The sequence below is a fragment of the Rhinichthys klamathensis genome, unplaced genomic scaffold (assembly GCF_029890125.1).
Source record: "Rhinichthys klamathensis goyatoka isolate OS25496 unplaced genomic scaffold, OSU_Roscu_1.1 h1tg000406l_1, whole genome shotgun sequence".
Taxonomy (NCBI): domain Eukaryota; kingdom Metazoa; phylum Chordata; class Actinopteri; order Cypriniformes; family Leuciscidae; genus Rhinichthys; species Rhinichthys klamathensis.
The window spans coordinates 1,329,775-1,357,500 of NW_026606907.1; the positions used below are offsets into that span (position 1 = coordinate 1,329,775).

At 38.8% G+C, this 27,726-nt stretch overlaps 1 protein-coding gene across 1 annotated transcript in view; it reads right to left on the reverse strand.

The window, feature by feature from the left end:
• Nucleotides 1-27,726, reverse strand: part of piezo1 (piezo-type mechanosensitive ion channel component 1) — a 149,668-nt gene that overhangs the window by 81,664 nt on the left and 40,278 nt on the right. The window contains exons 2-5 of the mRNA XM_056234815.1: nucleotides 20,767-20,862; nucleotides 7,411-7,533; nucleotides 6,188-6,230; nucleotides 4,254-4,407 (exon numbers count right to left, since the gene is read on the reverse strand). Coding sequence (XP_056090790.1) covers nucleotides 4,254-4,407; nucleotides 6,188-6,230; nucleotides 7,411-7,533; nucleotides 20,767-20,862 — 416 coding nt within the window. The remainder of the gene's footprint in view (nucleotides 1-4,253; nucleotides 4,408-6,187; nucleotides 6,231-7,410; nucleotides 7,534-20,766; nucleotides 20,863-27,726) is intronic.

A 27,726-nucleotide genomic window follows, 5' to 3' on the forward strand; every position in this document is an offset into this window, starting at 1 on the left:
GGCAAAAATGTGAAAATACAGAGTTTTTTTGTGCATACAATCTACAAATCAGCCACGATCCAGAAAAAAAGCACACAACAGTGAAGGGGTGAATCTCTTAAAACAATGGGTGACAAAATGTTTTCCATTTGTTCTCTTTATAATGCAATGTTCAGGTTTGACTGTATTATAAAGTAAAACGGCCACTTCAAATTACCATTTAAACCAACCCCCAATTTTTTTATTTTTTTTTATTTAAAAAAATGGCAAAAATAGTCTTTGAGAATCTGTTATTATATATTCAAATCAACAACCTGAAAAAAATTAAACAATATGTGAAAAAATCACTAAAGTGTTTCTACCATAGGTTTCTACAGAGAGCTGTAAATCCACTAGTGGTAAAAATGTGCTATTGCGTGATAAAAATGCTCAGTGTGTCCACCAGATGGCTCCGATCTCATTTCAAAAATTGCTTTCATGAGGCCTAGACTTGACTCTAAAATGAAATACAGCTTTAATATATATATTTTTTTAATTATATATATATATATATATATATATATATATATATATATATATACATTTTCTATTACATTCAATGGGAAAAAATGGGTCTTAATTATTGCATAAATATTAATTAGAAATCATAAAATTATCTCAAAACACCAAAAAAGAAAAGAAAAAATATTATTGAACAAAAATATATTTCATTGATTTTACTCAAATAAAATGTATCTTAATGCCGCCCTCCGGGTCATTTTTGACCCGAAGGTCCTGAGTGTGAGTTTAAAATTAAGTACCCCAGAGGGTTAAATCAAACAGTAACACATGCAATTAACAAACTATTTACATTTACATGTCAATTCTATATCTGCATACATAAAAGCAACAGTATTGCATTCATTATAATGCAGTGTGGGACTTGATGCATGGATGTTGATCGTTTCTCTTCAGTAAAGCAGCGAGTGCAGAGACATGTATAAACGCATCGCATCAGAAACTGTGTTTCCCAATCGTTATGTCTCATACCGCCACAAAACACTTAGGAATGTGTTGCTTAGATATTATGTTGTTGCTGCACCAATTTACAAGGCAGGTGGTTGCAAGTTGGCTGAAAGGCTACAATGCATTAAATGTTGGCATAAAGCAGAAGTCACACTGCTGTAGAAGTCGTGTGGAAATGAAAAGTGCTACTCTTAATAACCCGACACACCAAGTTTTCTGCGAACAACATGATGATTTGATGTGGGTGTAATAAATAACTCAAGACCCATTACTCAGCTCTGATTCATTTAGCAAATTAATTCACTAAGATGGCTCATTTCAATGAACCGATTGGTCTTTTTAAACCATAAATCTGTAGTAAATACAATCTATAATAGTTTTAGATAAGTTATATAACTATATGTGGTGGTTTCTAAGGCTGGTGGGTAATTTTTGCAAAAACTACTACAAAAAATCTTGTGGTAAAACTTTTGTTTAGGGTCAAATTCTAACTATTTATTATCATGCACATTACTAGGATATTGGCTGTTTATTAGTACTTATAAAGCACATTATTGCCTTATTTAGCATGACCATATTCTACATCCCTTAATCCTATCTTGCTAATATTAATAAGCAGTAAAAAGGAGTTTATTGAGGCAAAAGTCGTAGTAAATAGTGAGAATTGGACCCTAATCTAAAGTGTGACCAATCTGGTATAAAATATTAATAAAAATGCATTGTGGTTATACATTTTTTGCTGCTTTGGTTTATAAATTGTAGAGTTTCTCCACTACTTTTCCAGATGGCCAGGTTGACTATAGTTCAAGCATGTTAAATCATGAGTTTGTATCTTGGTAAGAAACAAGTCAGACGGGTAAATAGAGGTCAGCTTTGGATCTGGGAATAATATGTATATATTACAGTGTTGAAACTATGTCTATTGTTAGATTCCAGTAAAGCAGACACGCACGCCTGGTCAAGCACTCCGGCCTCTATTGCTAATTGATCTTGTAAAGTCATATTTTTCTATGCTGACACATATAACGAGCCAGCCAGTGTTTGTTGATGTTGTTGTCTTGGCAACGGCAACAGGAAGTTGTCAGATTTGGGCCGCTGTTCAGTCGAATGGGGAAAGAAAAGAAAAGAAATGCCATAAAATATCACAGGGTGGAGATTTAGGAATCAAAACTGAACAATGTTTAAAGATAATCAAAGAATATGATGAATTAAACATGTTCACCATAAAAGTAAAGTATTGAAACAATACAAAGACTAAAGAAATAAATCTAAACACGAGCTTCTTTAAAGTCTGATGCCTTTTTGTTTAGAATCCAATCAAATGAATGAGGTGCATCATGGGATTCTCAAAACTGAAGTTTAAATTTGCTCCAACTCATCCATTTAAATAACTTAATAACTTAAATAACATTTTTAGGTTGGTGAAGTACAATTTCTCAGGCAAACTTAAGCCTTCGAGTCAAACGTTTCTGTAAACTGTACTGAACTAAAGACTAATTTAGTCTGATCAAGAGATTCTTCGTGCTGTTCAGTTCTGTATCCGCAAAAAGTTTTATTCTCTATGAAATATATATATATATATATATATATATATATATATATATATATATATATATATATATATATATATATATTTACAATATGTTGAAGCACGTCTACATCAGGGGTTCTCAAAGTGGGATCGCAAAATACATTTTGGGCCCTATGATCCGCAAAAAAGCCAATGGAATTGCATAATTCAGTCATAAAAATGGAATTTGGAACGCCGAATGTCACATAATTTGGCAATTTTTGGATGAATGAATCAAAAGCAGGGCCGTACAATGAGTCAAATATCAATATGGACAAGTATCTGAATATTAAAGCTCAAGAAGACTGGTCATTATTGAGGTATATCCTCACAGCGCTGTCGGCTACATTAGTATTAGGCACTTTTTTACATAATGTTACATAATGCCTTAGACAGGAAGCTCCACCTGACCAACTTATACAATGATGACCACAGTGAGTTTTGTCCATGATATAAAGAGGCGGGTAATTCTCCAATCGATGATCCCACAATAGCAGATCGTTGTGTATCAGAGCGCATATGCATTCTGTGGCCATAATCCCTGCATCTAAAACCTACAGAAGAGTTTATGGATGTATAACTCAGCAATACAGCAGAACATGCAGTTGTTCCTGATGATATCACATTTACATGGCAAAACTTCAGTAAGAAAAATAAAAGGAGTAATATAAACCACTGCATAAGTGTGGCCAAAATTATGTGAACATTATGTGCAAAAGTATATGTAGTTTTGATTGTGGGAAGAGACACCAGCGAGCGATTTTACATCCAATATATTCTGACATCCAGTGGCCACAAAATAAGGATTCGTCCCCGTTGGGATCGTCTCTGATTAAGTGAGGGAAACCGGCTTCTGTCCCACTTTATATTCAGTGTCTTTATGAACTGACATTTAAATTAATCACTTTATACGATTCACTTATTGTGTTCTTACACTGTACTTAACCCAACATTAAACACACACACACACACACACACACACACACACACCACCAAACCGGCCCTAACCTCACCCGTATACTACATATATAGGTGTGCTATATATATATATATATAGCACACCTATATATGTAGGATACGGGTGAGGTTAGGACCGGTTTGGTGGTGTGTGTGAATAAAATATATATATTATCGTCCAAGTCTAATCTGCTAAATGTACAAGACATTAAAATATTCTAAAAATTAACAATGATTTTCTGTAAAGCTGATTTGAAATCCATTTATTTATTTGATTCATAAAAAAGTCATAAAAAATAAAATGAAAATTATTGGGTATCAAAAGTTAAGGGTATGTAAGGGTACATAATAAAATAAAATAAAATAAAATAAAATAAAATAAAATAAAATAAAATAAAATAAAATAAAATAAAATAAAATAAAATAAAATAAAATAAAATAAAATAAAATAAAATAAAATAAAATAAAATAAAATAAAAATTATTGGGTATCACAAGTTCATTATTAGGGCAAAAAACAGGGCTAGAAAATGGTTTTAAAAACCCACCCACACCTCCAAACCGTACCTGTGTCCTCCTCTACAGCAGCACAGGTGTTCAGCATTACATCATTAACACACATTCCAGCTAACTTTTTATTTTAACCAAACCGAAGAAAGAAAGAGACCTTTGCTGTGAGCGTGACCCAACACTATCCCATAATGAGCGGCTGGAACACACACGAGAACAGACGCTCAGCTCACCTCATGAAGAAGTGCAGACGTGTGTGTTACGAGCGCCTCGTCCCTCCTCTTCATCAGCCGGTTGCAGAGGACGAGTGTGATCAGAGAGATGATGAAGATGCCCAGATCTGGGGTCAGGAGCCACACCACGGCCCAGGGGTCCTCCAGCGGGAGCCTGAGGAGACAGAGCACACACCAGCGTCACACACCAGCGTTACACACCAGCGTTACACACCAGCGTCACACACCAGCGTTACACACCAGCGTCACACACCAGCGTTACACACCAGCGTCACACACCAGCGTCACACACCAGCGTTACACACCAGCGTCACACACCAGCGTTACACACCAGCGTTACACACCAGCGTCACACACCAGCGTCACACACCAGCGTTACACACCAGCGTCACACACCAGCGTTACACACCAGCGTTACACACCAGCGTCACACACCAGCGTCACACACCAGCGTTACACACCAGCGTCACACACCAGCGTTACACACCAGCGTTACACACCAGCGTCACACACCAGCGTCACACACCAGCGTTACACACCAGCGTCACACACCAGCGTCACACACCAGCGTCACACACCAGCGTCACACACCAGAGCGGAGCGCTGTTAGAGGACACACCACACCTTATGGGGAAGGGGGAAATATTAAATAATAATATATATATATACTGTATGTATGCTTTATATATCTAATCTGCTAAATGCAACCATAAAACATTAACATGTTCTAAAGATTAACATTATTGATTTTCTATAAAGTTGATTTGAAACAATGCGCTATTAAAAAAAGAATTCATAAAAAATTAAATAAATAAAAATGTAGTATCAAGTTCATAATTAGTATAAAAAATAAAAATATAAAAATTAAATATAAAAAAATTGAATTAAATTAAATTAAATTCTTGGGTATCACACGTTCATGATAAGGGTACAAAAAATAAAATAAAATAATTGGGTATCAGAAGTTCACGATTAGGGCACAAAACAGGGCTTGAAAATGGTAAAAAAAAAAAAAAAAAAAAAAACTTTCATACGGACCAAATAACATAAAAACATATATGCTATATATATATATATATATATATATATATTATCGTCCAGGTCTAATCTGTTAAATGCAACTATAAGACATTAAGATATTCTACAAATTAACACTGATTTTCTGTAAAAGCTGATTTGAAACTGCGCTATTAAAAAAACTAAATAAAAATTATTGGGAATCACAAGTTCATGATAAGGCTACAAAAAATTTAAATAAAATAAAATAAAATTATTGGGTATTACAAGTTAATGAAAAGCAGGGATTGAAAAAGGAAAAAATTAAATAAAATATTATATTTGTTATATTTGTTTTTGAATAGTGAATCGTTTCAAATCAACTTTACAAAAAAATTATTACGTTAATGTTTTAATATATTGATATCTTAATGCCTTATAGTCGCATTTAACAGATTAAAGCTGAGCGATAATATAAAAATTAGCAATGATCTGTAAAGTTGATTTGAAATCAATGTATTCATTTGATTTAAAGCAGAGATGGGCACTCGAGTTAGAAAATAAAAATGGCCAATTATCCTTTCATATAGTAAAAAAATAAATAAATAAAAAATAAAAGCTAAATGCAATATATATATATATATATATATATATATATATATATATATATCACCCAGCTCGAATTTAATATATTATAAACATTACCGTAAAACTCTCTGTAGAGTAGATATGAAAGTGGCTATTCAACTAAATAAAATAAATGTATTCTTATTGATTTAAACTTTATTAGCATGAAGTGTAGAGCGCATGGCCTTGACCTGAACATGTGATCTAACACCGATCACTCAGCATGACGCCTCGCACACACACACACACGCACACACACACACACACACACACACACACACACACACTCGTTCTCCAGATTCTGCACATACCTGGACACCCCGACGTGCCTCGATAGAGTCTCCCAGGAGCTGCCTGAGGAGAGAGAGAGAGAGAGAGAGAGAGAGAGAGAGAGAGAGAGAGAGAGAGAGAGAGAGAGAGAGAGAGAGAGAGAGAGAGAGAGAGAGAGAGAGAGAGAGAGAGAGAGAGAGAGAGAGAGAGAGAGAGAGAGAGAGAGAGAGTGAGAGAGGTTTACAAGTGCTTAGAAGAGAGAAAGACAAGCTAACCGAACCGAACACATTCCCAGACTTCATAGAGATGTGCAAAAGTATATGTAGTTTTGATTGTGGGAAGAGACACCAGCGAGCGATTTTACATCCAATATATTCTGACATCCAGTGGCCACAAAATAAGGATTCGTCCCCGTTGGGATCGTCTCTGATTAAGTGAGGGAAACCGGCTTCTGTCCCACTTTATATTCAGTGTCTTTATGAACTGACATTTAAATTAATCACTTTATACGATTCACTTATTGTGTTCTTACACTGTACTTAACCCAACATTAAACACACACACACACACACACACACCACCAAACCGGTCCTAACCTCACCCGTATCATACAATAATAACAGAACATATATTTTTTTATTAAATTTAACTAAATTAAATAATCTATATGCTATATATTATCATTCAGGTCTAATCTGCTAAATGCAACACTAAGACATTAAGATATTCTACAAATTGAAATAACCCGAAGCCCTAAATTTATACTTTTTTTTTTTTTGGTGCATAAAGCTTATTTTATTTCATTTTGATAATATTTTTTCTATTTTTAATGCAATTTTTTTACCTGTAAATTACTAGATTTAATCAATAAATAATAAATAAATAGTATTTTAAGCAAATTCCTCACATTCTTTCAACTTAAATTCAAAATAACTCACAATTCCATGCATAACCCTTTTAATTCAGCTCTAAATATCTTACATTGGGAGTCTTTGCCGACCTGTTGTGGAAAACACATAATATAAGATGATATTTCATAACTCTAGATGTGCTTATAGCTCTATATGGAGCAGAGGAGCTGTTCCGCTGGGTCCTAAAGCCAGTTCAGTATGCATTCAGATGCACATGTAGACATTATAAAATCATTTTGTTTGTTTTCACTTACTTTTCAACAAAACAAAAAAAATCCAGAGGGAAGGATGAGGGTTAATGAAAGAGAAAACGCTCTATGATTGAACATGCGACTGAAATAAGTTGGACTTACAGTTGTGTCCCAGGGCATCCTCCAGGCTGGGGATGGTGTATAAGCAGATCTGAAAGCACACGTGTGCCAAGAGGAAAACCAAACTGGTGCTGAAAACAGCCTTGATGAAACGCCCAGTGTGTCCTGTGGGATGGAGAGGGAAATACAGTAAGAAAACAGAAACTGAAGCTGAAGCTGGTTCAGATCATTAAAAGAGCCCCAATTCACATCCTTTCCATCCTAAATAGTATTTGAAATTAGAACAAGTGTCCCACATTGTAGTGTGTTTAAATGGTAGTGGTTCGGTTTTCGGATCAGCAAAAAAAAAAAAAAACTAAATAAACTTTGTGTTCTATTTATTAGTTAAAGCACACCTTAAGTCAGTAAAAAAAAAAGAACAAATACCCAGATCACAAGCATTGATAACAATCATATTGTAAATATTCGATTAGAACTACAAACACGAAATACACAATGTTAAAAAAAATACCAAGATGGCGGATGTGTGAGTCCGATGTTTAAGCAGAGCGGTTTAATAATCAGTATCTACTGACTAAAGATATTTATTCAATGCTATCCATGTTATATTTAATCTGCATTGTGAACTTTTATAAAGATATATTTTAAATGCATCGTTATGCAAACACACGAGGAGAGTTCTTCATATGAAAGACACACGTGCTACTAAATTACTTCCAGTGTAATTAATAGGAAATTAAATTAATGTGGAGGATTTTAATGTGAAAAGATGATTGACAGGGCAGTTTAAACCGTGACGGCACACATAACTAAGCGACAGAGCGGCCCGTTATAGACTATGATGATGTTTGTCACACTCGAAATCTTGTACCTTTTCTTCACAAAAGTCCAATAACTAATCTATACAGTTTCCATTCACAAATTAGCCAACTTCAGCTTAAAAATAAACCTCATATTTAAGGTTCATTTAAGTGTAAACCTGACATTTTTTTTTAAGTAATGACGTTAATAATTAAAAACGTCCATGAACAGTATTTGTCAACTACCCATCCATCGGTTGTCATAACAATAGCTTTACAGGCGTTGCAGAAAGTCTTGTAATATTTAATTGCGAAATTTACATTGTTGCCACCCAAAGACGGGCTTTCCAACAGCGCAAAGGTATAGAGCAAGATAAGCACATGTGTGAGTGTTTAACTTTTGCGAGAGTTAGGAAAATGTAAAGGAGGCCCAGCTATTCGAATCATGGCAGGACTGTCAAAAAAAAAAAAAAAAAAAAATTGGTTAAAGAGTAATGGGACTGTTTGTAAAGACCTCTAAAATTGTTAGGGCCAAACTTTTACATTTGACATGTTTTAAAGTGCCACATTATGCTATTTTAGGCTCCTAATGTTGTTTTGGCGTCTCCTATAACAGGTTTACATGCATCCAAGGTCAAAAACACTTTTATTTCCTCATAACATACATTACAGCATCAGCTCTTTCCTCTCAGTGTCTGAAACAGTGAGATCAAGGATTCAGTCTCTCTAAGCTCCGCCTCTCTGAGAGCTTCCTCTGCTCTGATTGGTCAGAAAGCAAACGCCCATTATCATATGTGAATCTCAGCTCTTGATTACAGTGATACGAACAGTAACGATGGCGTGGGTTTCACCGTATCAATCTCAGAAAACAGCGTCTTCTCGACACGAACAACACGAGCCGAACTCTCCCAGTCTCAGATACACTACAGTGTTTGAGGGCGGAGCTAAGAGACGCTGCTCAGCCAATCAAGACCAGAGATGTGCATTATGCAAATTAGCTACATTTGTTTGTAACAGGAATTGAGACTGGAATTACTGATCAAAATCGATTCTTTCTTTTAGGAGACAATAACTTTATTTGTCACGCGCTTTGATCTTTAAAACTTTGACCTTTACTTTCACAAAAAGCTATAACACACTACATCCAAAAATAGCATAATAAGGGCAGTTAAAAAAAATTTTTGTTGCCTTTTCAGTCCACCAGATGAAAACAGTCTGATTGTTTAGAAAAGTAAAAGCACAACTCTCCTCGACAAGATACATACCTTCAATCATGTCCGTACCACAAACGACCGCACTAAAAGTTTAAGACGAAACATTAAGGGGTTTTAATAACCGCAAGTATGAATAGTAACAGTGCTTTAGTAAGCACTACTTGTAGGAAAGTTGCACAGTCGGCAATTACAGCCTGAATGTGGTTATACTTTACTTCAACACTGATGGAAATGCACTGCTGAATAATGTAACCTGTAAAGACAGACATCAGACGAGCCATTCCCTTCCTTGAGGCTTTCAAGTTCTGCCTAAAGCAAACTATACTGGAAACTGAAGTACATACTCTGTATGTGCACTCTAAAACATCTTGGGTCATTTTTTCTACCCAAATCCTGGGTTGAGCCTTTTTTTGGGTTATTTTTTCAGAATTTGGGTAGTTTTTGTGTTACCCAGATCCTGGGTCAGACGTAACAACCCAGTGTTTGGGTAGTTTTTGTGTTACCCAGACCCTGGGTCAGACGTAACCACCCAGTGTTTGGGTAGTTTTTGTGTTACCCTGATCATGGGTCAGATGTAACAATCCAATGTTTAGGTAGGTTTTGTGTTACCCAGATCCTGGGTCAGACGTAACAACCCAGTGTTTGGTTAGTTTTTGTGTTACCCAGAACCTGGGTCAGACGTAACAACCCAGTGTTTGGGTAGTTTTTGTGTTACCCTGATCATGGGTCAGACGTAACCACCCAGTGTTTGGGTAGTTTTTGTGTTACCCTGATCATGGGTCAGACGTAACAATCCAATGTTTAGGTAGGTTTTGTGTTACCCAGATCCTGGGTCAGACGTAACAACCCAGTGTTTGGGTAGTTTTTGTGTTACCCAGATCCTGGGTCAGATGTAACAACCCAGTGTTTGGGTTGTTTTGTGTTACCCAGACCCTGGGTCAGACGTAACCACCCAGTGTTTGGGTAGTTTTTGTGTTACACAGATCCTGGGTCAGACGTAACAACCCCGTGTTTGGGTAGTTTTTGTGTTACCTAGATCCTGGGTCAGACGTAACAACCCATTGGTTGGGTAGTTTTCTTGTGTTACCCAGATGTTGGGTCAGACGTAACAACCCAGAGGTTGAGTTATTTATCGCTGGATTTTTGCGACCTCTTCAGGAGAGAGCAGTGCAGCTCCATCAAAATGGTGCATGTCTTCGGTAAAATACGGGTTTGTGTATATTTTATTTGATCTAAAAATTCTTTGTTGTGCTGTATATTGTTTAATTTTATGCAAAGAAACATACAGGGGCGTGATGTGAGTCACATAAACGAGTGTCGCATCGATCTTTTCACGTGATGGAAACGCCTGATGCGTTGCATTACATTTTATGATTTTATTCAAAAGGAAACAGAATATAAATATGTATGATGTTAAAATATGTCCTCAGAACTGTACACTAACTGTTAATGGACAGGTTATGGAGTCACAGCATATGGTCGGTTACACTTGAATTACTTATAAATGTTTAATTTTTACTTCTAATATTTGTTAAACAAGCATAAATGTTGGCAATATCTATTTAACAATGTAAAATATACTATACTGTAAATATGATTTTTTTTAAAGGAATTTTCATGCAAGCTAGTGGTTGTATCGAGTATTTGAAAAAAGTTTAGAGGATTTAAGTTAAACCGTAGACATTAATTAATGTATGAAATAAAAAAAAAATAAAAAAATAGTATTATAGTAAATATGAATCAACTATTCTGGGTTAAATCAACCCATTATGCTGGGTTAAATAAACAACCCAATGTGCTGGGTAACATTAACCCAACATGTGTGTTGTCCTATATTTACCCAGCCCTTGGGTTAAAAAAATCCAAATTGGGTTGTTATTAACCCAGTGTTTTTTAGAGTGTGAGAACGGATGGCATCGCAGCAGAGATATTCGGGCTAGACGAGGTGAGTGAGGACACCTGGGAAATACAGAGCTGTTTTTGTCTTTCCAGTTTGTCTTGGCGTTTTTCTTTCCAGTGAGATTTAATGAAAGGCCACTTCAGCGTTCGCTCCGCTGTTCACATCTAACCTGTTCCTCACTACAGCGGGAGAGTGTGAAATCTGCAGGCCATTATGAGATTTTCCACAGAACTAGATGACTGTGATGTCTTGTGTTTTGACACGTGTAGCTGTGATTGTTTTAACAAGAATCGGGGCTCCAGAGCACTTGACGCAGCTCAATAGATGGTGTAGAGTTACTGAGTTTCTATGGAAAGAATAACAGTCTACCTTACCAAACCAAGCCAGAGGTTTTACACATCAGCGCTGAGATATTTTCAGCCAATTTCGAAGGATATCCTGTTGTTATACACACTGTTTATTTTGGCGAATCACTACAGTGTAATTTAACCAAAGACAATTGGGATTTTCAGTGCTTTTCAAACACTTGTTTCATCTTGGTGACCAAGAGCATTCTAAGGGAATTTTCACACACTCTAAAAAACCTTGGGTTATTTTTTCTACCTAAATCCTGGGTTGAGTATTTTGGGTTTATTTTGTCAGTGTTTTGGTAGTATTTGTGTTACCCAGATCCTGTGTCAGACGTAAAAACCCAGTGTTTGGGTAGTTTTTGTGTAACCCAGACCCTGGGTCAGACGTAACCACCCAGTGTTTGGGTAGTTTTTGTGTTACCCAGATCCTGTGTCAGACGTAACAACCCAGTGTTTGGGTAGTTTTTGTGTAACCCAGACCCTGGGTCAGACGTAACCACCCAGTGTTTGGGTAGTTTTTGTGTTACCCAGATCCTGGGTCAGACGTAACAACCCAGTGTTTGGGTAGTTTTTGTGTTACCTAGATCCTGGGTCAGACGTAACAACCCAGTGTTTGGGTAGTTTTTGTGTTACCCAGATCCTGGGTCAGACGTAACAACCCAGTGTTTGGGTAGTTTTTTTGTAACCCAGATCCTAGGTCAGACGTAACAACCCAGTGTTTGGGTAGTTTTTGTGTTACCCAGATCCTGGGTCAGACGTAACAACCCAGTGTTTGGGATGTTTTGTGTTACCCAGATCCTGGGTCAGACGTAACAACCCAGTGTTTGAGTAGTTTTGTGTTACCCAGATCCTGGGTCAGACGTAACAACCCAGTGTTTGAGTAGTTTTGTGTTACCCAGATCCTGGGTCAGACGTAACAACCCAGTGTTTGGGTAGTTTTTTTGTAACCCAGATCCTAGGTCAGACGTAACAACCCAGTGTTTGGGTAGTTTTTGTGTTACCCAGATCCTGGGTCAGATGTAACAACCCAGATGATAAAACACATCTTAAAGGCTCCAAGCTATGTATAATGCACATCATGGCCAAAAATACAGTTGATTCGTATATATATTGTCATCAACAATCTGATGTAATTTGTTACAATTCTGTTTAAGCTAATATTTCATGAAACCACATTATCAAAACAAATAATGCTTCAAGATGACTCAAAAACGACTCTTCCCACGAGTATCACTGTGGTTGAAGAAGTGAATTTTGGTGAGAGAGTAAGTCTTACGCAAGTCTCTGAAGTAACTGGTGAGACAGTGGGCGACACATGGCATACACACACACACACACACACCAAGAGAGCATGCATGCTTTCCGGGACGTTACGCTCACACATATAGTTGTGGGAAAGCATCCGGAAAGTCTCATGACATACCAGTGTGCATTTGAGGCAATTTAAGAACAACACAGCCATTATTGATTAAACCACTTTAAATAATCTTTAAATGGAAAATTATCAAGTACCAAACCAAATAATATTAATTTTAAGATGAAAACAAATGTATTCTATCTAGATAATGAATCAGATCAGTGTTTGGGTAGTTTTTGTGTAACCCAGATCCTGGGTCAGATGTAACAACCCAGTGTTTGGGTAGTTTTTGTGTAACCCAGATCCTGTGTCATAAGTAACAACGCAGTGTTTGGGTAGTTTTTGTGTTACCCAGTTCCTGGTTCAGACGTAACAACGCAGTGTTTGGGTAGTTTTTGTGTTACACGGATCCTGGGTCAGAAGTAACAACCCAGTGTTTGGGTAGTTTTTGTGTAACCCAGATCCTGTGTCATAAGTAACAACCCAGTGTTTGGGTAGTTTTTGTGTTACCCAGATCCTGGGTCAGACGTAACAACGCTGTGTTCAGGTAGTTTTTGTGTTACACAGATCCTGGGTCAGAAGTAACAACCCAGTGTTTGGGTAGTTTTTGTGTTACACAGATCCTGGGTCAGAAGTAACAACCCAGTGTTTGGGTAGTTTTTGTGTTACACAGATCCTGGGTCAGACGTAAAAACCCAGTGTTTGGGTAGTTTTTGTGTTACTCAGTTTCTGGTTCAGACGTAACAACCCAGTGTTTGGGTAGTTTTTGTGTTACACAGATCCTGGGTCAGAAGTAACAACCCAGTGTTTAGGTAGGTTTTGTGTTACACAGATCCTGGGACAGAAGTAACAACCCAGTGTTTGGGTAGTTTTTGTGTTACCCAGATCCTGGGTCAGACGTAACAACGCTGTGTTTGGGTAGTTTTTGTGTTACACAGATCCTGGGTCAGAAGTAACAACCCAGTGTTTGGGTAGTTTTTGTGTTACACAGATCCTGGGTCAGAAGTAACAACCCAGTGTTTGGGTAGTTTTTGTGTTACCCAGATCCTGGGTCAGACATAACAACCCAGTGTTTGGGTAGTTTTTGTGTTACACAGATCCTGGGTCAGAAGTAACAACCCAGTGTTTGGGTAGTTTTTGTGTTACACAGATCCTGGGTCAGACATAACAACCCAGTGTTTGGGTAGTTTTTGTGTTACCCAGATCCTGGGTCAGACGTAAAAACCCAGTGTTTGGGTAGTTTTTGTGTTACTCAGTTTCTGGTTCAGACGTAACAACCCAGTGTTTGGGTAGTTTTTGTGTTACCCAGATCCTGGGTCAGACGTAACAACCCAGTGTTTGGGTAGTTTTTGTGTTACACAGATCCTGGGTCAGAAGTAACAACCCAGTGTTTAGGTAGGTTTTGTGTTACACAGATCCTGGGTCAGAAGTAACAACCCAGTGTTTGGGTAGTTTTTGTGTTACCCAGATCCTGGGTCAGACGTAACAACGCTGTGTTTGGGTAGTTTTTGTGTTACACAGATCCTGGGTCAGAAGTAACAACCCAGTGTTTGGGTAGTTTTTGTGTTACACAGATCCTGGGTCAGAAGTAACAACCCAGTGTTTGGGTAGTTTTTGTGTTACCCAGATCCTGGGTCAGACGTAAAAACCCAGTGTTTGGGTAGTTTTTGTGTTACTCAGTTTCTGGTTCAGACGTAACAACCCAGTGTTTGGGTAGTTTTTGTGTAACCCAGATCCTGGGTCAGACGTAACAACGCTGTGTTTGGGTAGTTTTTGTGTTACCCAGTTCCTGGTTCAGACGTAACAACCCAGTGTTTGGGTAGTTTTTGTGTTACCCAGTTCCTGGTTCAGACGTAACAACCCAGTGTTTGGGTAGTTTTTGTGTTACCCAGATCCTGGGTCAGACGTAACAACCCAGGGGTTGAGTTATTTATCGCAGGCTTTTTGCGACCTCTTCAGGAGAGAGCAGTGCAGCTCCATCAGATTGGTGCATGGTAATATACAGGTTTGTGTACATTTTATTTTATCTATAAATTTGTTATTGTGTTGTATATTGTTTAATTTTATGCAAAGCAACATACAGGGTATGATTTTATTAAAAAAGATACAGAATATAAATACTTAGGATGTTAAAATATGTCCTCAGAGCTGTTCACTGTTTGTTTATGAACAGGTTATGGAGCCAGTCACCGCATATTTCATTCGATAAAACACATCTTAAAGGCTCCAAGCAGTGTATAATGCACATCATGGCCAAAAATACAGTTAATTCGTATATATATATTGTCATCAACAATCTGATGTCATTTGTTACAATTCAGTTTAAGCTAATATTTCATGAAACCACATTATCAAAACAAATAATGCTTCAAGATGACTCAAAAACGACTCTTCCCACGAGTATCACTGTGGTTGAAGAAGTGAATGTTGGTGAGAGAGTAAGTCTTACGCAAGTCTCTGAAGTAACTGGTGAGACAGTGGGCGACACATGGCACACACACACACACACACACACCCCAAGAGAGCATGCATGCTTTCCGGGACGTTACGCTCACACATATAGTTGTGGGAAAGCATCCGGAAAGTCTCATGGCATACCAGTGTGCATTTGAGGAAATTTAAGAACAACACAGCCATTATTAATTAAACCACTTTAAATAATCTTAAATGGAAAATTATCAAGTACCAAACCAAATATGTGACCCTGGACCACAAAGCCAGTCATAAGGGTCAGTTTTCCATTGATGTATGGTTTATTAGCATAGGACAATATTTAGCCGAGATATGACTATATCTGGAATCTGAGGATGCAAAAAAATCAAAATATTGAGAAAATCTCCTTTAAAATTGTCCATTTTTGTTCACAATTTTTCTCCATCCACTCAAAACTATATATTTTTTATGTATTTACAGTAGAAAAATTGACAAAATATCTTCATGGAACATAATCTTTACTTAATATCCTAATGATTTTTGGCATAAAAGAAAAATCGACAATTTTGACCCATGCAATGTCTATTGCCACAAATATATCCGTGTGACATGTGACTGGTTCTGTGATCCAGGGTCACATATATTAATGTTAGATGAAAACACATGTATTCTATCTAGATCAAGAATTTATCAAAATTAAGTGAGTTGTTGCCTCTTTAAGACGTTTAAACCTTGCCATTAGTGTAAAGTTAAACATCATATTGGACCTTTTTGAGTTTTGAGAACAATCTCACAATCCTTGCATGCAATATGCATCAGTTATTACAGTAAAAGGTCAAAGCCAAGTCAGTGAGCAGAACAAGCTATTCTGAACTTAAGCTTTACACATCAATAATTGAGGAAACTGTGAGTATGAATGTGAATTTGACCCAAATATACCCAGGCTGACATTCTGTAGCGGTGATCTACATTTTCCTACAGCTTTCTCCTAAGCCTCTGATTGTTCACGACTGGCTTCCCCGGATCTCCCGGCCACAGAATGTGTAGCTAATCCACAGTAGGAAAAAAAGCAAGATGGTTTTCATTAAAACCATTAATACTGTTCACCGCCAGGTTGGGTTTTACAGCGGCTGGCTGTCGAGGGGATTTTCTGAGCGGGAAACTCTCAGATTCTCCCAAACACACGTAGACGACCGTCATTTGAGTCCGACTGAGAACAACAACATCCACACAGAGGAGAGATATCTTTGCAGACCTAGGAATTCAAGCAAGGTGAACGTCTCTGGCAAAACAATAACGCTCATCCGGAGATATGAGAAGTGCAACATGTTCAGAGTGCAAATTCAACAGAAAAAAATTCTGAAACTTTAATTGGACATAAATCTCTTTTTAGTAATATAATGTAATAGCCTACATTACATTCACACTAAACAATTAGAACATAATAATAATAATAACAACAATAGAAATAGCCATATATTGTAAAACAATGTGTGTGTGTGTGTGTGTACAGGTTTGCCTACACTTGGCTATACGCCCTGAAATATTACTTGCTCACTGGTTAAAAACATGTTTTTATTTATATCTAGTGTTTTGCATGTTTCTGTGATGGGTCGGGTTATGGGATAGAATACAGTTTGTAGAGTATAAAAATCATATCTATAGAAAGTCCCCATAAAACATGGAAAGCCAAGTGTACGTGTGTGTGTGTGTGTGTGTGTGTGTGTGTGTGTGTGTGTGTGTGTGTGTGTGTGTGTGTGTGTGTGTGTGTGTGTGTGTGTGTGTGTGTGTGTGTGTGTGTGTGTGTGTGTGTGTGTGTGTGTCAATCTGCCATAGCGATAGACCAAATAATACAAATAATATAAATACTTATGCTCCAGGAATCATATATTTAGCTTTTTGGTATTAGACTAGGATTTGGATAATTAAAAGAAGAAAAAATCTTAATATTACAATAAAGATAGGCTGATATATACTTTATTATCATTATATAAATTGTAAAATAATATTGTTTTTATCATTATTTTTCTGATAAAGGGTGAATATTAAAAATTCCACATGGTTTTGTTTAAATAAAATAAATACACATATAGTGTTTAAAATAAAACACTAAAGACTAAGATTAATTTTTAGGTATCACAACATTATAAAGTACAGATACACATTTTTCAGTGTTATTCAATAATTAGCATTTTAAAGATTAACTATAAATGAGCGGCAAAGGTAAAAACAGGGAAAAAGATCATGACCAATTAATAAAGGTTTGAAATATTGATCCCCAAAAACTGAAATGGTACTGATATATCATTCATCCCAATTTCTTTTTAAACACCGCCACCAATTTCAGTTAAAATAAATAAATAAATAAACAAACATACATAGATAATGACAACATTTTAAATCAACTTCAGGAGTCTATTGACTAATGATGTGATCATTTTGGATTTTGAAATAACAATAATTTATTAATGTCTTGTCTTTCTAATGTTGTGATACCTAACAATTAATCTTAGTCAAGTCAAGTCATCTTCATTTATATAGCACTTTTAACAATAAATATATTTACAGGAATTACAATAATGCGAATCAGACACTGGAATGTTTTTCCTCATGCCATCCAACAGAGAACCAGACACACACACACACACACACACACACACACACACACTGTTATGGCAACAGAAAAAGTGTGAACGCCCAACATGAGGTCATCATGCCCGTTTATACACAGAAACACAAGTCATCCCCGTTACTGCAGGCTGATGCATGAACGACTCAGAAAACAACCTCACAAACGACTCTCTCATTAAAGTCCTCCTGTAATCAATCATTTCATCCCTTAAAACTCATCTTTGATCACCAAAATAAACGTTTTTATCCTTAAAATGCCTTAAAATATCTTGAATGTAACTCGACACCCTTGCCTCATTGAGTATACGCGGTTCTATGAATATGCAAATGAGCCCCGCCTCCACTCACTCGTTGACTAGGCGTGTGTGTGTGTGTGGGGGGGGGATCGATTCACATGTGATTCGCGATTCTAATCGATTCACAAAATTCACAAATAGATTTTCTGAATGTCTAATGCAATGACAGTTTAGAGACGCACCGGCATTATTAATGAAGCTTACACTTCACAACAGCAGTTCATATCAATATCTGAACTAATGGAAAATAGCCTTAAATAATGTTTAGTTTAGTTAGTCGAGCTCACGATTAATTTGAATCGAATCAAGGGATTCCAAACGATTCTCACACCTAGTAATTATACAATTATTAACATGTACTTACTATGAGGTTAGGGTTACACTTTATTTTAAGGTGTCATTGTTACAGTGTAATTATACATTTAAGTACTGAGTGATATTAATTAATTACATGTACTTACTATAGGGTTCGGGTTTGGTTGAGGGTTAATTGCATGTAATTATGCATAATCTACTGTTATTACTACAGTAACGTGTAACAAGGACACTGTAAGATAAAGTGTTGCCGTTTTTAGTTTTAGTTAACGATAATAACCTTGAATAGTGACATGCATGTAGATATATTTAGCATCCATGAAACTCCCATGAATGTGAATATTACATTTCCGCAAGCGCCGAAAAGTGCCGAAAGTGATCTCTCGCGCGGTTGCGAAAAAAATTCAACGTGGTCTGTTGATATATCGAAATCGTCTTCCATTGCGATATCCTGTATATCTAAATATGTTTAGATCTTCACAGTGAAAGGTAACACTTCCGAAATCTCTGTGTAAACAATGAGTGACGCGCGAGAGATCACTTCCAGACCGAAGCGCCGGCGCCGTCAGATCACTTGGACGTGGCTGTGTTTACAAGAGGTAAAAACGATATAAATACTGTTGGTTTTCTCACACAAACCGCTCGTTTCGTGTCTTAGGCCATCAATGTGTACTTACATTTACGAGTCATTAAATCATGTTTAATTTGGACTTCTCTGTGCATGCTCTTTGAGGTGGTGACCATAGACCTGCATTATATGACTGACAGACAAGAACGGTTTGACCTAAAAATATCAAAATTGAAACTACTGCGGAAACAAAGACACCTACATCTTGGATGCCCTTGAGGTAAGCTAAAACATACCAAAAATTTATTTCAAAGTGAACTATCCCTTTAAAGTGCCCTTATTTTGTTTTTTTTTGCCGAATATTCCCTTCATGCGGTGTGTAATAGAGGTTTGTGAATGTAAACATTGTTGAAAAGTCGAAAGTGCACGATAAATAAAGTTATTGTCTCCCAAAAGAAAGAATCGCCTTTACAAGTCATTTGTGTTTCGAAATGAAGCCTTGGTCACTGGTTGAGCTAAACTGGTATTATCTAATTATGTACTTAAATTTAACAGCTGACAGATATTCAACATAACTCATGTGTGAGAGTCTAACAGAAGGATGAACAAAACCAGTCAAATATCAACTGATTCTGGTCATATTTTATTATATTTTATTTGGCGAATGTGATAATGTGAGAAATGTTGAAGGTGTCTGAATACATGTTGGTTTGACTGTACTGTATATTATGAGGAAATTGACCTTTGATGAATGTAAACCTGTTGTAAGAGACTCAAAAGCAACATTAGGAGCTTTTAAAATAGCATAAAAGGGGCACTTTAATAATGGATCAACAATTAGAGAAGCTTTGTGCTAGAACTGGATTTAATGACAGCGTTGATGGGCACAATCACAATTAGTCTGAGTGCTTTATTATCCCACATACTTCTGTTCTGACTCAACGCTGGAGCATTAACCATCATACGTGTTCAGCGCCTTGTTTAAACCCAGTTATCAAATACATAATGCCATCAGCTCCGGTGAACACCTGCCATACGAGCTCGAGAGATGTAAAGCCCAAAGATAAACGGACCCGACCCCTGACCCCTACACATTACACAGCCTGGAGCTCGGATGGGGAAAGCCAATGCAAAACCACGTTTAAGAGCCAAAGAAACTTTCCTTTATCCATCATGGTTTAGGCTTTGAAGTCTTGATGAAGTCTAGAACTGCAGGAATGAATGTGTTGTGGGTTATAATGGATTCCTCTATTATCAAGGTCGGTCAAGATGTGGTTTGGCAAACAGACTTCGAGTCTTGAGTTTCAACCCTTACTAGACAGAGAGGGATCGTTGGAGATCGATTTCTTTTTTATTGTATCATAACAAAATACACACACACACACACACACACAACAACACGATAAAAATATCCTGAACTATGAAATTTGCACCCATATCACACAATATCATTCGTTTAGCAATCATTGTGTTTAGCAGTTCTAGTCAGACAGTATTGCGCCATTGAAAACAAAAGTGTGAGAAACACTCTTACCTCGTAGTGTGTGTTTGTTGGGCCATTGAAACCAGGGCAGTAGCAGCAGGTACAGAAGGTAGACTAAAGAGAGAGCGTTGTAGCGAAAGATGCAGGCTGTGGAGAAACACAGAGACGAACCATCAGTTACACTTCAATACTGCGTTACACACACCAGTCTCAGGATATAACATAAGATGTGTCTTCCTTTACTGCTGGAAAACACAGCCGGTTTCCCAGTCTGACCAACAAACCACCTTAAAAGTCACAATATAGTTCAAGTGAACTCGAAGAATGAACTGGTGTGACGTCATATCGAACAAAACCAGGTAAAAAACGAAACATTTATAAAATAAATGCTACAAATAAGAATATATCACTGCGCTGTTGGGCCGTTGCGCTGTTGAATCTCTCTATATTGTGTCATTGTTTTATAAAATGAATGCTATTGGTCATCCTTTACGTCTGTATGTGGGTTTTACAAATATTGAACCCTTGTAACTCCACCCCGCCTCCATCCAGAATCTGATTTCTGCTTGTTTGCAATGAAAGGGAAAATCAAGAACTGATATTTAAGTACAGCGTTTCATTTACTCACAGAAACACTATGTCAATAAACGGTTTTGTGTTTGAAGAGCAGAGAATAGTCTTAGTCTTTGCCGTCTAGTCTAGAAGCCAAATATAGTGTTTTTAAGGGGTGGTTGATTTCACTTTTCTAACTGTAGTTAGTGTGTAATGTTGCCGTTTGACCATAAACAACATCTGCAAAGTTACGACACTCATAGATCAAAGCAAAGGGAGAGATTTGCTTTTAAAGAAATCACTTTTTAAGGACTACAACAAACGGCTGGTAGGAACTACAATGAGCTTCTTCCCGGGTTAGTGACATCACTAACACTAAATTTGCATAAGCCCCGCCCCCGGGAACGCGATTTATAGATTATCATGACAGAATATGCTAATCAATGACTAGAAGATAGTTAACTCCACATCAGCTTCATAAATTCATCAACTATCGATTCAGAAATGTCCTGTTGCTCTACATGTCGTCACTTCTGGAGTCCGACTCCGACTCCGGTTTGAACATAAAAAGGCTTTTAAAAGGCTAAAAGTTTTTGAAATTTTCAGTGCATGTCTGTGTGAGGTATTCGAAGCTGCTAACACACACACACACACACACACACACACACAAGCTCTTGAAGCTCCGCCCCCTGTGCCGGGAGCTGCAGCTCATTTGCATTTAAAGGGACACACACAAACAGTGTGTTTTTGCTCACCCTCAAACAGTGGCAACTTTAACATGCTATACTTTGTTGTTTTATCATCACCAAGAATATCATACTTATTGTGTTTCCTATCAGATTTAACCCTCTAGGCGCCACGGTCGAGTTTACTCGACAAGATGCGGCACTGACTAAAACGGCCGATTTTGTCAAATTGGGTGTCAAATTTCGTTCGACCTCCCCTCCACTGGATGGCAGACATGTCATACTTCATCCCCGAATCAAAAAAACGTCATGTTTCTATACAAAATGTTTGAGTTAGAGCGCATTGAATCAGTGCGATCAAAAGCGGAGCTAGTGTGCGAGTGAGCCATTTTATCAGATCCTCTCCGCAATCGCGGCGACAGTATTGTGGTGGAGACTTTGTCTAATGCCACTGGGTATGTTAGACGAGGTCGAAGTATTCATAGGACAGTTAGGAGGCGACGTGGAGGCAGGGTGAGGAGTCACAATGACAATGACAGTAGTCCGAGCTGTGCACACTCGATCTGGCCGCGCTGCTCGTATCATCTCACTCATGATCTGTGCGAGTGAGCGTTTGAACTGAACAGGTCTCGTCTACTTGTGTTTGTATGTCATATGAATAATATATATGTGCCCCATACATGGAATCAGAGTGCCTACTGTATGTAGTAAATGGAAAATCTCTACAGCAAAAGGCCAACCACTACATGCATTCGGTTTGTTTCTACCATTTATTAGTAATGATTTACACAGTTTGTTTACTACTTACTATATACCTGAGCATTCAGTATTGTGCAATATAGCATAGAGAAGGTGAGGGACATTTTGGGGGGAAAGAAGTGCAGCATTTTATCATTTAAACATGTGACTTTTCATGAAAATTCTATAATCCAAGATTGCTGCCACCATATGACGTCATAATATGCAAATTAGATGGGAAAATGTAATCCCTACATAAACTTTGGGTCATCCTTAATATTTCTCTAATTTACAGAAAGTCTCTCTCTTTTATCACTTTTAAGATATAGCCTTTTGAAATTAAGATGTCAAAATCGAACGTTTTAGGAAAAAACCTCTGGCGCCTAAAGGGTTAAGCTTTCACATTTAAAGTGACTAATTTTAATATAGCCTAATATCTACATTGTATATACCATTTGAAACCATGCATGTTTTCTGCAATTTTGTTATATTTTTATATAGTGGTGTAACGTGGGTTTTTTTACTCATCAAAATTGTGCCATGCCACGAGAAAGGTTGGGAAACACTGCTTTAGCCTGTTGATTTTTGTTCATGTCATATTCAGCTACAATTAAATGTTTTGCAATAAGACTAAATGTGAATAATATCCACATTTTCTTTTGCCTTTATGGGAATCAAAATTAGGAATTGACAAGCAGAATCAAAATCAGAATCTGAAGGTTTGGTTCAAGATTTTTCGTCCCAAAAATATTAGACAATTCCCAAAGTCACTAGAAAAGGTGCGATCTTCTGCCTGATGTAAGCTGGTCCTCAAGTCTTTCATACTTTTGAACTGCTATGATTGGAATCTCTTCAAAGTGCAAGTCTGTCATATCGGCTACATACAATTACGAGAACATTATAATTGTGTGCTTGGGACAATGCTGTAATGGTGAGACTTTTGTTTTTTTAATCAGGCTCTCAAAAATTATATCAAAATCTGGATTTAGATTTATCGGCCAATATATCGGATTTCGGCTTTCAAATATAAAGAATCATCCCTAATATTCAGCTACAAATAAATGTTTTGCAATAAGACTAAATGTGAATGGAATTGGAGTTCCTTATTGGAATTGAAATTAGGAATCGATAAGAATTGACAAGCACAATCGAAATAGATTTTTTCCCGAAGGTATTCGACTATTCCCAAAGTCACTAGAAAAGGTGCTATATTTCAGCTTGATGTAAGCTGGTCCTCAAGTGCTTGATAACGCTGATGAAGACCTCTTGAAGCTCTGCGATTGCTCTAATCAAGCTGAGAGGTCCGTGTGTAAAGCATTCTGGGAGCAGTTCCCAATACAGGAGTTCCCTGACTCCTGCTGCGACTAGTAAAGGTTTTCCCTGACTCGCTTTTTCCATGCCATCCAAACAACACCTCAGACCCTCCAAAACTCTTCAGCCGTTCCCGATCTCGGATTCACGCTCACAACCGAAGGCTTTGTTTGAGAAGTCTGGTGGCCATAAAGTTTCACAGGCCTGAAAGGGTCTGAAACCCCTAAACATGTTTTGAGATGTGAACAGATATGCACATCACTGAAAACACTAAAAACACTCATAGTGGAAATTGTTATTTTTGCATTTTTCCAAACATTTCGTTCTTCCGGGTTGAAAAGCAAAGTCGAGGCAGCGTCACAAAATGTGAGGTAGAAGCACTTCGGAGCGTGTGATTGGCTGTGTGGAAGCGCCTTCGGAGCGTGTGATTGGCTGTGTGGAAGCGCCTTCGGAGCGTGTGATTGGCTGTGTGGAAGCGCCTTCGGAGCGTGTGATTGGCTGTGTGGAAGCGCCTTCGGAGCGTGTGATTGGCTGTGTGGAAGCGCCTTCGGAGCGTGTGATTGGCTGTGTGGAAGCGCCTTCGGAGCGTGTGATTGGCTGTGTGGAAGCGCCTTCGGAGCGTGTGACTGGCTGTGTGGAAGCGCCTTCGGAGTGTGTGATTGGCTGTGTAGAAGCGCCTTCGGAGCGCGTGATTGGCTGTGTGGAAGCGTGCCTTCGGAGTGTGTGATTGGCTGTGTGGAAGCGCCTTCGGAGTGTGTGATTGGCTGTGTGGAAGCGCCTTCGGAGTGTGTGATTGGCTGTGTAGAAGCGCCTTCGGAGCGCGTGATTGGCTGTGTAGAAGCGCCTTCGGAGCGCGTGATTGGCTGTGTGGAAGCGCCTTCGGAGTGTGTGATTGGCTGTGTGGAAGCGCCTTCGGAGGGTGTGATTGGCTGTGTGGAAGCGTGCCTTCGGAGTGTGTGATTGGCTGTGTAGAAGCGCCTTCGGAGCGCGTGATTGGCTGTGTGGAAGCGCCTTCGGAGCGTGTGATTGGCTGTGTGGAAGCGCCTTCGGAGCGTGTGATTGGCTGTGTAGAAGCGCCTTCGGAGCGCGTGATTGGCTGTGTGGAAGCGCCTTCGGAGCGTGTGATTGGCTGTGTGGAAGCGCCTTCGGAGCGCGTGATTGGCTGTGTAGAAGCGCCTTCGGAGCGCGTGATTGGCTGTGTAGAAGCGCCTTCGGAGCGCGTGATTGGCTGTGTGGAAGCGCCTTCGGAGTGTGTGATTGGCTGTGTGGAAGCGCCTTCGGAGTGTGTGATTGGCTGTGTAGAAGCGCCTTCGGAGCGCGTGATTGGCTGTGTAGAAGCGCCTTCGGAGCGCGTGATTGGCTGTGTGGAAGCGCCTTCGGAGTGTGTGATTGGCTGTGTGGAAGCGCCTTCGGAGGGTGTGATTGGCTGTGTAGAAGCGCCTTCGGAGCGCGTGATTGGCTGTGTGGAAGCGCCTTCGGAGCGTGTGATTGGCTGTGTGGAAGCGCCTTCGGAGCGTGTGATTGGCTGTGTAGAAGCGCCTTCGGAGCGCGTGATTGGCTGTGTGGAAGCGCCTTCGGAGCGTGTGATTGGCTGTGTGGAAGCGCCTTCGGAGCGCGTGATTGGCTGTGTAGAAGCGCCTTCGGAGCGCGTGATTGGCTGTGTGGAAGCGCCTTCGGAGCGCGTGATTGGCTGTGTGGAAGCGTGCCTTCGGAGTGTGTGATTGGCTGTGTGGAAGCGTGCCTTCGGAGTGTGTGATTGGCTGTGTGGAAGCGTGCCTTCGCAGTGTGTGATTGGCTGTGTAGAAGCGCCTTCGGAGCGCGTGATTGGCTGTGTAGAAGCGCCTTCGGAGCGCGTGATTGGCTGTGTGGAAGCGCCTTCGGAGCGCGTGATCTCTCTGAGATCATATTTTGTCTGAGATCATATTCATGTGTCTGTATAATGATTGTGTTGCAGGTCTGTGTTTCATTGGTTGTTGTCTCCCCTTTTCCCACAGTTTACACGCCCATTTTTTGAGGCTTTCTCTAACTCCGAGGCGTGAACGACCAGGATAAAACCACCATTATAACTAGCATTGCGACGCAGGAACAAAGACGTACAGTGTTCAGAGCCTCATGACTTCACCAGAAAAACATGCTATTAATGCAGGGAAACTGTGACGGACTCCCAGAGGTGAACGTGCAGCGCTGGTGCCTCTGATCTGGAGTTGATGAAGAGATGAAAGTGTGATCCTGATGATCCCCGAGGCTCAGCTGCGTTTCACTCGATCTCTGATCTCACACACACACACACACATATCTCGATCTCTGATCTCACACACGCACACACACACATCTCGATCTCTGATCTCACACACACACACATCTCGATCTCTGATCTCACACACACACACACACACACACACAGCGGGCGCTGATGAAAACTAATAACACGCGCAGCATGGGTTATTAATAACAGCATCGCGGATAATTACATCGACTTCCTGTTATTAGGAATCAGTTTTAAATTACAGCTTCTAAATTGAGAGATTAATTGAATATGTTAATTATATATTAACTGTTATATGCATTCAATGTACTGTAATGCACTCAGAAACATATTTGGGCCTAGGTTTAAGATTTAAATAAAGTTTCTACATAAACAAAGTCATAAACTTAAATGTGACGAATATTTTTCAAGTTAGTCATACATAAATGTAACAAAAAATTTATTGTGTGTCTGTACTGTATGTGTGTGTGTGTGTGTCTGTACTGTATGTGTGTGTGGGTGTCTGTACTGTACTGTATGTGTGTGTGTGTGTGTGTGTGTGTCTGTACTGTATGTGTGTGTGTGTGTACTGTATGTGTGTCTGTACTGTATGTGTGTGTGGGTGTCTGTACTGTATGTTTGTGTGTGTGTGTGTGTGTGTGTGTGTGTGTGTACTGTATGTGTGTCTGTACTGTATGTGTGTGTGTGTGTGTGTGTACTGTATGTGTGTCTGTACTGTATGTGTGTTTGTGTGTGTACTGTATGTGTGTCTGTACTGTATGTGTGTGTGTGTGTGTGTGTGTGTGGGTGTCTGTACTGTATGTTTGTGTGTGTACTGTATGTGTGTCTGTACTGTATGTGTGTGTGTGTGTCTGTACTGTAAGTGTGTGTGTGTGTACTGTATGTGTGTCTGTACTGTGTGTGTGTGTGTGTGTGTGTGTGTGTGTGTGTGTGTGTGTGTGTGTACTGTATGTGTGTCTGTACTGTATGTGTGTGTGTGTGTGTGTCTGTACTGTATGTGTGTGTGGGTGTCTGTACTGTATGTGTGTGTGTGTGTGTGTCTGTACTGTATGTGTGTGTGTGTGTACTGTATGTGTGTCTGTACTGTATGTGTGTGTGGGTGTCTGTACTGTATGTTTGTGTGTGTGTGTGTGTGTGTGTGTGTGTGTGTGTGTGTACTGTATGTGTGTCTGTACTGTATGTGTGTGTGTGTGTGTGTGTACTGTATGTGTGTCTGTACTGTATGTGTGTTTGTGTGTGTACTGTATGTGTGTCTGTACTGTATGTGTGTGTGTGTGTGTGTGTGTGTGTGTGTGGGTGTCTGTACTGTATGTTTGTGTGTGTACTGTATGTGTGTCTGTACTGTATGTGTGTGTGTGTGTCTGTACTGTAAGTGTGTGTGTGTACTGTATGTGTGTCTGTACTGTATGTGTGTGTGTGTGTGTGTGTGTGTGTGTGTGTGTACTGTATGTGTGTCTG